A 12,183-nucleotide genomic window follows, 5' to 3' on the forward strand; every position below is an offset into this window, starting at 1 on the left:
TGCTGGCTTCATTGTCCAGTTTTATTGAAATGAACAAGAACAAGCAAAATTTGATACAATTCTTGACCACAGAATTGCATGTACAATCACAGCATCTCCATCATAACCATCAAATCATCATCATTGCAGGTGGATTAAGCAGCCCAGATACAGTAGTATCTTCCATAAATCAATCTGATACACAAATGGTGATCAACATCATGGATGCCTCCTGCAATGGATACGACCACAATGTCATTCACATCCGAGACACTGATGTGTTAGTACAGTTGACACATCATAAACATTGGTTTTCTGCTCAGATATGGATGGGTGCATATCAGTTGATGATTTACATCAATCTCTCATTCTCTCAGATGTTGTAGCAGAATTCCATGCGGTCACAGGTTGTGGACTTGGAACATAACGCACAACCATATTTGTTGCAACCAACAGAAGAAACTGGTGCCTTCGACATGAAAGAGACTTGTCATCAAAGTCCAGAGCAACTTGACGTCATATGAACGCATTGTCGCAAATAATTGACGATGACGTCATGACGTTATTATCGAGTAACTGCGCAAATGTCTCCATTCGGGATAAGGATACCCAGATTGTACTTCATTTTCTCTCAAACAAGACTATGGGTAATATCAAGAATAACCAACTTGTAAATCGCAGTAACGTATTATCTGTCTCTCCTAAATTAATGTTGAAAGTTCCTTGACAAGGCTCGGAACTCACTCTCGACAGACCATCCGTAATTCTTAGTTGCAAGATTCCAACTTTAAATTTTAATCTCTGAAATGAAGGCATATTAAGATTGTCTTGTTTTTTTTTAATTTCTGATACTGAAGACATTTAGACTTTCTTGGAACTTTTCGTGTAGTTCTGTTTCAGAGCCTATATGAGACATGAAGATCCATCCTCTAAGACGGCATAGAACCCGAAACTATATAAGCTATTGTGAATAACCGTTTGTCCCGAACCATGGATAACTCGTCCGACGTATATTCGATTTGACTCAAATTCAAGGTTTCACTACAGTAAACTTCGGTTATAACGAACACGCTTAAAACTAACCGACGGATATAACGATTTCTTTTGGTCCCGTCCGTTTGCTGTATGAAATTACATGTATAATTTTTTTTTTCATTTATGATTTAGCGATCGAAAAATTAAAATTATACACGAAGCACAGGGGTTACTTATAGCTTCGTACCCGCGATGATCCGGGTAAGAATTGGTCTTCAGCAAGCCACGTGTTGTAAGAGGCGACTAACGGGATCAGGTGGTTAGGCTCGCTGACGATGGTATCCCAATTGCTCAGATCGTAGATACTCTTGATTTCAATCACTGGATTGTCTAGTACAGATTTGAATATTTACAGACCGCCGTCATATAGCTGGAATATTGCTGAGTGCGGCGTTAAACAACAAATAAAAGCGAAAAAATTTAAATAATGGAATCTGGGAACTTTTCAAACTCAGACTCGGAACGGGTTTCGCAATGCTAATGTGTGACCGGGGTACCCTGACCCGACAGCGGGGGTCGTTGCTCATGCTATCAACCTCTGGTTTGTCCGACAGTCTTTCACATGGCCCCGTGACATAAACTTCTCAAAAGAAGTCAAAGGAAACCCAATTCTTTCATATTACCATGCAACGACAGAATAATAACTAAAGTAACACGAAAGAACCGGGTGTTCTTTTGAGTATAGCTTGACTATTGTTAAGTGCGGCGTAGAATTTTGATGTTTAATGTTTATTATGAAATCAATCAAACCCGAAATTGAGTAAGGTCATAATTTGTTAAATATTGTTGCATTTTACGACACTTCAATCGTTATCGTTAATTATCTGTCTCAACCTCCTTGCAATTTTGCAAAGATGTAAAATATTAAACTTTCTGATATATTGTGTAAATATAACTATTTGCAGACATAATATTGGTTTGAAAAACAGAATATCAAATATTGTTAAAGATTTGGTTTTGAATAAAAATCATAAAAATTGACCACATTTAATGGTACAGCCCTGCAACCACAATTGACAGGTCTACAAAAATTGTTGACTGTTGACTACCGTCTGAATGACACTTTTTAGTATAAATTGCATTTATAGCACAATGTTAACATAACAAATACAACTCAAAACATATCTTGCAATGAGGATACTTAGTATTCCTGTGTATTGTCAAAAACCAGGTGATGTGGGGTTTAACGCCTTACCAAGATGATTGCTCCGGTTGATGAGTATGCGCTTGATGCTGCTTGTACTAGTCTGGACCAATGCCTGTTTCATGACGATAGTACATTGAGATACCATGCCACAGTTTAACATTGATGCTCCACTCTGACACAATATACTGACGATTCCTGTTTTATCCCCTCTAAACAAATACTCAGTTAATCTGGATCTCTGTAGCTACCCGAACTGACTGCATCACACCCTTACAGTGAGTGAGTGAGTTGGGTTTAACGCCGCTTTTAACAGTATTCCAGTTATATCACGGCGTGTCAGCTTAATGTGGGAGGAAAGCCCGAAGTGATGCAGGTCTCGGACGTTTACCACTTCGGTGAAATCCACGAGCACGGGTATGGTGCTGACAAACCTAGAAACATAATGGGGGCAAACCAGGATTCGAACCCACAATCATAGGTTTCTGGCATGCCCAAGGGACGTAACTCTGCACAGCGAATTGCGGCGCCTTAGACGACTGGGCCACCTGTGCCCCCCACACCCTTACAAGCATTTAGCACTTTGTAGAGCAGTTCTCCCAAGGTGACCTGAAGTGAAATGGTTCATGTTCAATATTACATGCATGTGTGTGTTGCATCTTGTACTAGTCCAGACTAATGCCGATTTAATAGTGCTAGCACACTGAGATATGCCACAGTTAAACATGAATACACCACTCGGCATACTGACTCCGAGCCGACCAGTCCTTGTTTATTCCCTGTCATGCCAAGTGCCAGGCAGGGCAACAACAAGTACTACCTTTAAATATCTTTTGGTATGACGTGGCAGGGATCGAACTCCCTCCCTTCTGCTCACCAGTCGGACACTCTACCACTAGACCACGGAGGTGGTCCTTGTCCTGAGGAATTCCATCAACCCCGTGATTCGCCAGTTCCACACAACCAACCAGAACAGTCTCATGGTGTACTCCTTTATTCAGGTCATACAGACAGTCACCGTCTGTCCTCATTCAAATTTACACCAAAATGAAACCAACTTGCATCTCTACATAAGCCTGGACACACCTAACTACAGGAAGGGGAGAAGGGGAGAAGCGACTCACCTCACATCATACAGTCCTTGTCCCAGTTCCATAAAGGGATCTTAGTGCTATGATCGTAATTTTACAGTATGGGAGTTACGATCACTTTAGCGCTACGATCGTAGGTCTATGTTAAAGAATGGGACTTACATTCGCCTTTGTGCTAATATGTAAGTGTATGCTCAAGTATGGGAGTTAGCGCATTAGCGCTAGGATCACTTTGTGGAACTGGGCCTTGGTCTCCCTCAACACCAGGAAACGCTGTACTAAAGTGAGTGAGTGAGTTGGGTTTAACACTGCTTGAACAGTTTTCAGTCATATCCCTGCTTCCACTTTAATGCAGGAGGAAAGATCTGAATGTTGTACATTGTAACCACTTTGTGATGCTACCAACACATGTAAAGATGTGTGTTGACAGACAGATCATAACCTGGGTGAATCCTGTCTATCTGGTATTCAAGCACAAGATCAGTGGATCCTGACAGGACGAGGGACACAACTCTGTCCAGGGCACTGTTCCACAGAGCGATCTTAGCTCTACGACTATCATAAGCCAGTGTTAAAGTATGGGAGTTACGATCACCTTAGCGCTAAGATGGCTTTGTGGAACGGGACCAAGCACACAGTGGTGCCTTAGAGACTGACCACCTGACCCTGTTCGGTTCTGACTACCACACGGCATTCCACATTCAGATGAAATGGTTTTGATAGTGATGTGGCGTCTTGAACTTCGCAGTGAACTCACAAATAAAAACAGTTTTGTCTTTTGATCATGTTGTTTGCAAATGACAATAATTCCTTTTTTTAAGTAAAAAACAAAGTATTTGAACATAAGAATGCAAATGTTACATGCTTAAGGCTAATAAAATCGGTAAAGTGTGCAATCCAAACGCAGGCTTTAGGCTGAAAGAGCCAACAGTACTGAGCAGTAATTCAAGAAGTCACCAACAGAGAGATCGAAGTTTGGCAAGGGATGAAGATATAATACAGTCTAACAATCAAAGATGCATAAGTTGACACAAGAGCTTTCACTACTTTGCACTCAATTGGGTACATCTATTTTTAATCCTAAACCTTCCAATAAAAAGTGAAGTGTTTAAAATACATAAATACAATAAATGCCACTGCTGTCACAACCACTGTGATACAAAACAAACCTTAATCACCGACTACAGATGTAATGCAAACTCCACACAGTGTTCTCCTGTTTAACTCAGCATTGAGAACAAATACAAGCCCTGCTGGGAAGTAGGCACTGTCAGCCATTCATTTCAAACAAAGCTTTCTCTTTGTATATGACGTTCTCCTGTAGCAACAAGTGACCATCGATCAGCCATAGTCTCTCATATAAAAGTAGGGAACTGGTTATCAATGATATACGCAGGATGGTGTTGGTTGGTTCAACTACTAATGGATAAGATGGGTGATGGACACTAACAGTCTTATGCCAAGCCATCTTCAGATAACAAGGGTTATCCCCCTTTGTTTCTATCTACATCCCATTGTGTTGCTGTTGGGGAAGACAGTTAAATATCAGACGATGATAAACACTTATCTAAAAAACAGACAACATAATTATTTCCAGTAGAATGTACGTAAATTCTTGGTCAAGAGCTGTCTACACCCAATCAATTAAGAACTCACACTTTAAAGTAAGTGTAATCAAGTGTTAGGTTTTACTACGATGACATACAGGCCCCCTGGGCAAATTTGGTACAATAAAGACCTTTAAATACACACAGAATCTACAAATGTGAAGCGTGAGAAGATGTTTTGGTACAAAAAATGCGCTGAAAATATGACCAATAGGAGTGGTGTTACAGTGAGAATATTGACCCCTCGGATGGGCGTTATAGAAGAACATCAAACCCCCAGTTGTGTCAACGCTGTACCATCATCACACCAGTAACCCTGGTAACAAATACTTTCCTCCCAACTCCACCAACATCATGCAATTTGTACAATGTATATGAAACAGTTTTGTGTGAGTTTCACAAGCCAATAAAAAAAACGGGCAATGAGCATCACCACAATGGTATTTCTATACACAATGGTATTTCATATCACACTGCTATAGGTTTCTCATATAATAAGAACAGTATTCACAAATTTGGGTTGAAAATTATGTACAGTTTTATCTATTTGCTTTCACTCAAACATCAAATGAACACGAGACTGAGATGTTAATTAAGGTATGAACAAACAAAAAGGCCAAACAGAAAATAAATCCTGTGGTTCCAATCTTATTAATTAATCAGCATCGTTTTTTCCAAATTAATTTTTGTTCATAAGATATAACTGATCTTATAGGGTGAAATCGTAGTATTTTCTCAAAAAATTTCGTAACCATGGAAACTGAGAAAACAACTTGTTTGACCACAATAATGATACCTTATTGTCTCACTGTTCATAATTTGGAAATTCAAACTTGCATGGTGAACACCCTAAACACTTGGCACCCTGCTCCAAGAGATAGCCTGATCTTTTATCTGAATAATCTAGTTAGAAACACAAGCTATTCAGGAACCATAAAACTATTTCATATAGGTCATAATAAATAAAGAGTTCGTCTGGAGAGAAACGTAGCAGGTCTGAGGAAACAGCTAAAGGAGGAAATGAAATTCTCATAAATAGAATCATGCTCACAGGTCAGCTTATGTACATCCAAGGCATCAGCTACTGAGAAGGAAATGTGCAAAATAACACAGTTCTAGAAGTATTAATCCACTGAAGTTATATCATATTCGTCTTCTGCAGCATTTTCTGTGACTCCCTCTTTTTTGGAAGCATTTTCTGTAACTGCCTCTTGTTTTGAAGCATTTTCTGTAACTGCCTCTTGTTTTGAAGCATTTCCTGTAACTGCCTCTTGTTTTGAAGCATTTTCTGTAACTGCCTCTTGTTTTGAAGCATTTTCTGAAACCACTTCATTATTTAAAGCATTTTCTGTAACCACGGAGACTGCCTTCTCATTTGAAGTATTTTCTGTAACTGTCTCCTTGCTTGAAGTATTTCCTGCCTCCGGTGTTGTTTTTACTTCTGCAGTTTCTTGGGTTTTTTGTTCTGATGGTTTGGACTCAGTGGCCAACTGCTCGGCTGTGGAGCTGGATGGAGGGGGGACTGGCGGAGTTGCCTCCCCTGAATCTGAGGGCGCCTCTTCATCTTTAACAGGACTGTTTCTGGATGTTGTTTCAGGTGTGTTGGGCGGGGTCGCTGTGGGTTCCCCCTTATCACCATTTGCTTGTTGTAGGTCTACACAAATAACAGAACAATTACAGAGCATGACAATGAACATGTTTGTTTGTTTGTTTGTTGTTTAACACCACACTCAGCATATATGACGGTGGTCTGTAAATAATCCAGTCTGGACAAGACGATCCAGTGATTGATATCATAAGCATTGGTCCACGTTATTGGGATACAATGACATGCATCAACCTAGTCAGCAAGCCTGACCACCCAATCCTGTTAGTCGCCTCTTATGACAAGCACAGACTTCTGAAGACAATTAATATGATATGACATCAATATGATCAACAGAACAGATGTGATTGACTGAGCAAGGCTTTAAGTTGATCATAGACCAAATTAACTACCCGAGGACCCGACCCCTGATTACCTGATCTACAGACACACCTGGGTACCTTAGCCCTGGCCAAAACTCTTCAGACACACGCATAAAACGATCTGGTCATGCATACACTGAAGTTGCCAAATGCCTTATCCTTATTCAAAGATATAAATGTATATAAAGGAATGCATGCATAGTCAGAAAGAAATGTGAGCATTAGCGACTTGCAGTGTAACCATGGATTTTGATTGTTATTGTCATTAAACAATATATCACAAAATATCAACGATTCCACATTCAGCAATATTCCAGCTATATAACCATGATAACGGTAGCCGGTAAATAATCAAGCTTTGGCTAGACAATTCAGGGATCAGTATAGTGACAATCCACTCCATCGAGGAATGATGACATACATATCAACCAAGTCACCAAGCCTCTGATGTATTAAGTCGCCACTTAAAGGCCAAGGTGAGGTGAAATGGAGTTTATGTTGCGTCCAAGATTATTGCGCTTATATAGCGGCGTGCATGTATGTGTGTGTGTTTGTGTGGCTGCTTGTACTAGTCTGGACTGATGCCGATTTATAGTGCTAGCTCACTGAGAATCCATGCCGCAGTTTAACATGAATACCCCACTCAAACACAGTATACAGACTCCGAGCCGACCAGTCCTTTTTTTAGCACCTTAATGACATCGCCAGACAGGGTAACAACAAGTACCATCTTTTAACGTCTTTTTGTATGACGCGGCCGGGGATCGAACCCCGGACCTTCCGCTCTCCGGGCGGACACTAAAGGACAAATAGGTTGATGATGACCAATTCTAATCTGGAATCTCCACAAGATGATTAGGAAGATGGCAGATGATATTTGCACATTAGTGAAAACAACAAATGGATTTCTTCGACTGTCAGCAGATTAAGCATGTGGAACTATTGACCGGAGGTACTCACCATCACTGACAGCTGCTGATGGTGCCGTGGATTTCTTCCCATGAAGTTCACTCTGCAACGCTCGGCATAATGACTCCAGCTTGCTTACTTTCGTTAATAACACGCCCTTCTCTTTGTCATATTTAGTTTTCTGAAATGAACATCACATCATCTCATCTTGGTTCAAACCAAGTTGCAGGTAGTTCTAGTAATTGTGTAAGTTTTTTTTGTCGTTTAACGCCACACCCAGCAATATTCCAGCTATAGGATGTCAGTCTGTAAAATATTGAGTCTGGACAAGACAATCAAAGGATTAACATCATGAGCATCAATCTACGCAACTGGAATACGATGACATGCATCAACCAAGTCCACGAGCTGACCACCCAATCCTGTTAATTGTACAGATAGACAATGCACCACACAAGGCCCATTAGACTAACATTTAGTCTCTGAAATCTTACATTACACAATATCCTTCTTGATTCTAAAAATATAAAAAATTCCCTATGATGATTTCAGAGCTAGCTTGAGCTGGCTAGACTTGATTTTGAATGCATTTCTAGATTATTAGTTTTTCATAAAATAAATATATTCCACGGTCATGGTGCAGGACTAAAGGCCCATGTGCACGATGATATGGCCGAAACAATAGACATGGAGACATGTCTACTCACGAATGAAATGAGATAACAAAGTTACAATTACTTCGACCACTAATATATTTACTTATAAATTTACAATTTTACACAGATTTTTTATTACGGCTAGGTTCCTGTTTTAACCAATATTTACGAATCTACAACTAAAAGTAAAACATTTGAAAACTTCGACAAAAGAGCAAGCATTAGTCGGGGACCTCAAATTACATCCTCTATTATCATGGGCATCATATCTCCAATGTCACGATAAATACCCCAGATGTCCTCGCCACCATAGACAACAGCTCCATCATGAACGAATCCTATTCAGTATTGTGGGAACTAAAATTAGCCTTCCAATCAAATAAGACATTCAAGAAATTCTGAGCAAGATTACTGAAAAGAAAGACGAAGATGGTGACATCATGAAGCTAGTGGAGACTACATCCACGGTATGTATAATAGAATGGAGACATAATAAACATGATAATCAGGGATGCCTCAGATAGTAAACATAATAAACATGATAATCGGGGATGCCTCAGATAGTAAACATAATAAACATGATAATCGGGGATGCCACAGATAGTAAACAGATTGATAGCAAGCATCGTTAGATTACCCTATTTATCTTACACCTGAAAAGAACCATCTTCCCGAGGCAAGGGAGTTAACTGACTATAAAAGTCCAGTTTACACCCTTGCCGAACAAGGCTGGAATTTCCAGGCTCGATCTTAGCCCCGTGGCTATTATGATTTATGTCCTACTTCTCATATCACTTGCATTTGCTTCGAACATAATGGCGGCGCCAAGTCAAGACGACCTGATCGATCATCAAGATCTATATTGTAAAATAACAGGTCTAACTTCAAGAAGTGCATCTAGTCACTAGAGCACCTTGACTACAACTTGAAAAAAGATTTGCAAAATATCTGTCAACATCCAGTTGGCAGAACACATGCTTTGCAAATGCTGCAATTGACCGTAATCTGCACATAAAAATCCATGTTGCTTACAAACCAGATGTCTAGTTCTTAACACAATTTTGATTGGACTATGCATAGACTCTTTAGTACAGACAAAATGTAACCCCAGAAATCCAGCCTAGTTCAGCAAGGGTGGAAACTGGACTGTTATATCAGCTAAGGCCCTTGTCTCGGGAAGATGGAAAGGAACAAGGGATCATCCATTCCTCTGCAGTTCCTGCAGCAGGCCTGGGACATAACACAAACTGCTCACCTCCTCCGCCATGCCTATAAGTGCTCTGTTACTGCTTTCCCACTTGGCTTTCCATTGAGCGCCTTCTTTCTCCAGCTTCCTGATGCGCTTACCCATCTAGAAATAGGATACGTTGAGTTTTTAGATGCATGGCAAGAGAATAAGTCAAAGCTATAATTTATTTCACACTGTTGCAGTTGCTTGTTGTCCAATGTCGCATTGAGCAATTTTCAAGCTATACGAGGGCTGTTTATATATAATCAAGGCTAGACCAGACGAACCAATGATTGATATTTCATTCCACTGCTAGAGCACACTGTAGAGAGGGTATGATGACACTCAACCAACCAAATCACAAAGTATTTCCAGTCAAACCTCCAAATTGCCTCTTACGAAAAGCATAGCTTGCTGGGACCAATTCTAACCTATGAGGGAGACTATCTAAGAATTTTGTTTTTTTAAATTTATTGAAACAAAGTCAATTTTCATATGCAATATTTTACTAATTTCCGTGTTTGATACACAAGTAAGGCAGAAATGTCTGGTTAATTATTATTAGAGAAGTTTGAAAAGGAAAGATTATTATCCGAGCACATACGTCATATATGTGTCAGAATTCTTGTATTTCCCCAGCGAGAGTAATAATGAATTGTTACAAGAGTTTCGCAAGATCAGTTTGACTCAAATGAGAGTGTAATAATTTCTTTATAATCAACCATTTCTTAATCCTTTTTAGACCCCCTTTCGAAAAATGTGCTGATCACAATATCCGGATGAAGTCGTTTCTAGTGTGGCGTCATTCCGACCTTTCCTCACAATTTGACCAACAATGAGGTGGGGATGACGTGAACAACACACTGCTGTAGTGTGGAGTGATATTTGCACCAGAGCTCATTCGATTTTTATGAACTTGGTTACTTCTAAACCCCATGGGTAATAAAACAAGATACAATAATACACCCCAAAGTCATTGAGGAGCAATCAGTGCGATAAATATTCGGACTTACTTTGTCCATCTCTGTCTTGAATTTCTGGAACATTTCATTACTCCTGTTGATTGTGCTCTGGAACTCCTCGTATCTCTCCTTGTACATCGTTAACTGAAGTGGAACACAAGAAATAATAAACCACAATGATGGACTTTACAGTATAAGTTGTAGCAGTATTAGAGGGGTGCATTGGGTTTTATGCATCCCGATCCGGAGGCGAGTGGCATAAAACCTAGTGAGTGACAAATAAAACCCCATGTACCCCGAGTGATCCTGCTACAACAAATTTATCTCACCGACATTTTTTAATAATTCAGATCAATTCCATATTGATAGAAAAGAGCTGTTCGATTGAGCTTAGGTTAGCTTGTGCAATGTCACGTGACATCCATTGGCTTGGAAAAAGCGTGCGTTTTTTTGCGTTGAAGCGGGCATTAAAGGATTTATTCTGTCTCTCAGAAATGCATGTGCAGCATGTAGTGCTCATGGGGGGGTATAAAAGATTTATTACCCTCCACGGCGGGTTACACAGTATTTTATCAAGATCACATGGACCAATCAGATCTCATCATTCTGACATGAATGATGGATGAGTATGGTTTTACGCGGCTTTTAGCAATATTCCAGCAATATCACGGCAGGGGACACCAGAAATGGGCTTCACACATTGTACCCATGTCGGAAATCGAACCCTGGTTTTCGGCGTGACGTCTGACATGGAGGTATGATAAAGTACTTTCTACTCATTGTATCTCTCTGTGTACACATTGTACATGGTTAACTAAAAGTTGAACAAGAACAAGAGGATACAGTCATCCATATCCCCACCATCCTTGCCATCAGCTCTCCCCACTAGCTATCGGTTACAAGGACGAAGAAACAATGTTTGACTTGACAAAGTCACTTTTCCTTTCATTACAACACAATCCCCACCAACCAGCTGGTACAAAAAGTAGTCATGGTACTGGGGACACCAAGGAAAGTATTTCTTAGCATGCTGAGAACACAAGTACAATTTCCTTGATACATATACAGATTAAAGACAGCAAAATATTCCCACCTGAAAACAAAGCCCTTTTAAAAAAACTGCAATAGAGTTTACCTGTGTTTCAAGAACCTGTGACTTCTTCTGGGCCTCCGCTGTCTGTAGCAGAAGCTATAACACAGGAGAATCTCAGTGAGTGAGTGAGTGAGTTGGGTTTAACGCCCCTTTCTTTACACTATTCAAGCTATATCACGGCATGCCAGCTTGATGTGGGAGGAAAGCTCAAAGTGATGCAGATCTTGTTTTCTCTCCAGCAGAAAGCATAACCATATCACATATATGTGGAGAAAAAGAGCACTATATTCTTCACAGTGTAATTCTATACCTTAAGGGTGTACAAGTTTGGTCTAATGCTGCTTTGAAGCACCTGATCAAAGCATCTCAGTACAAGTGAGAGATCCCAGGTGTTTACCACTTTGGTCCAGCCCAGAGCCACAGGTTGGGTGATGACAGTGTGATGAACATGATCAGGACAAAACGAGGATTTAAACCCAAACCAGATCCTGTCACAGGTAAGGGATACTAC

At 40.1% G+C, this 12,183-nt stretch overlaps 1 protein-coding gene across 3 annotated transcripts in view; it reads right to left on the bottom strand.

Annotated features, from left to right (window-relative positions):
• Positions 1-3,152: 3,152 nt before the first annotated feature.
• LOC139473934 (alpha-taxilin-like) overlaps positions 3,153-12,183 on the bottom strand; it is a 30,241-nt gene continuing 21,210 nt past the window's right edge. For all 3 annotated transcript variants that reach the window (XM_071256755.1, XM_071256754.1, XM_071256753.1), the window contains exons 9-13: positions 11,715-11,768; positions 10,631-10,723; positions 9,645-9,740; positions 7,785-7,914; positions 3,153-6,510 (exon numbers count right to left, since the gene is read on the bottom strand). In XM_071256755.1, the coding sequence (XP_071112856.1) occupies positions 5,981-6,510; positions 7,785-7,914; positions 9,645-9,740; positions 10,631-10,723; positions 11,715-11,768 (903 nt within the window). In that variant the 3' untranslated portion in view covers positions 3,153-5,980. The remainder of the gene's footprint in view (positions 6,511-7,784; positions 7,915-9,644; positions 9,741-10,630; positions 10,724-11,714; positions 11,769-12,183) is intronic.

Source organism: Haliotis cracherodii, unplaced genomic scaffold (assembly GCF_022045235.1).
Source record: "Haliotis cracherodii isolate W230 unplaced genomic scaffold, xgHalCrac1.p SCAF_3, whole genome shotgun sequence".
Classification (NCBI taxonomy): Eukaryota; Metazoa; Mollusca; class Gastropoda; order Lepetellida; family Haliotidae; genus Haliotis; species Haliotis cracherodii.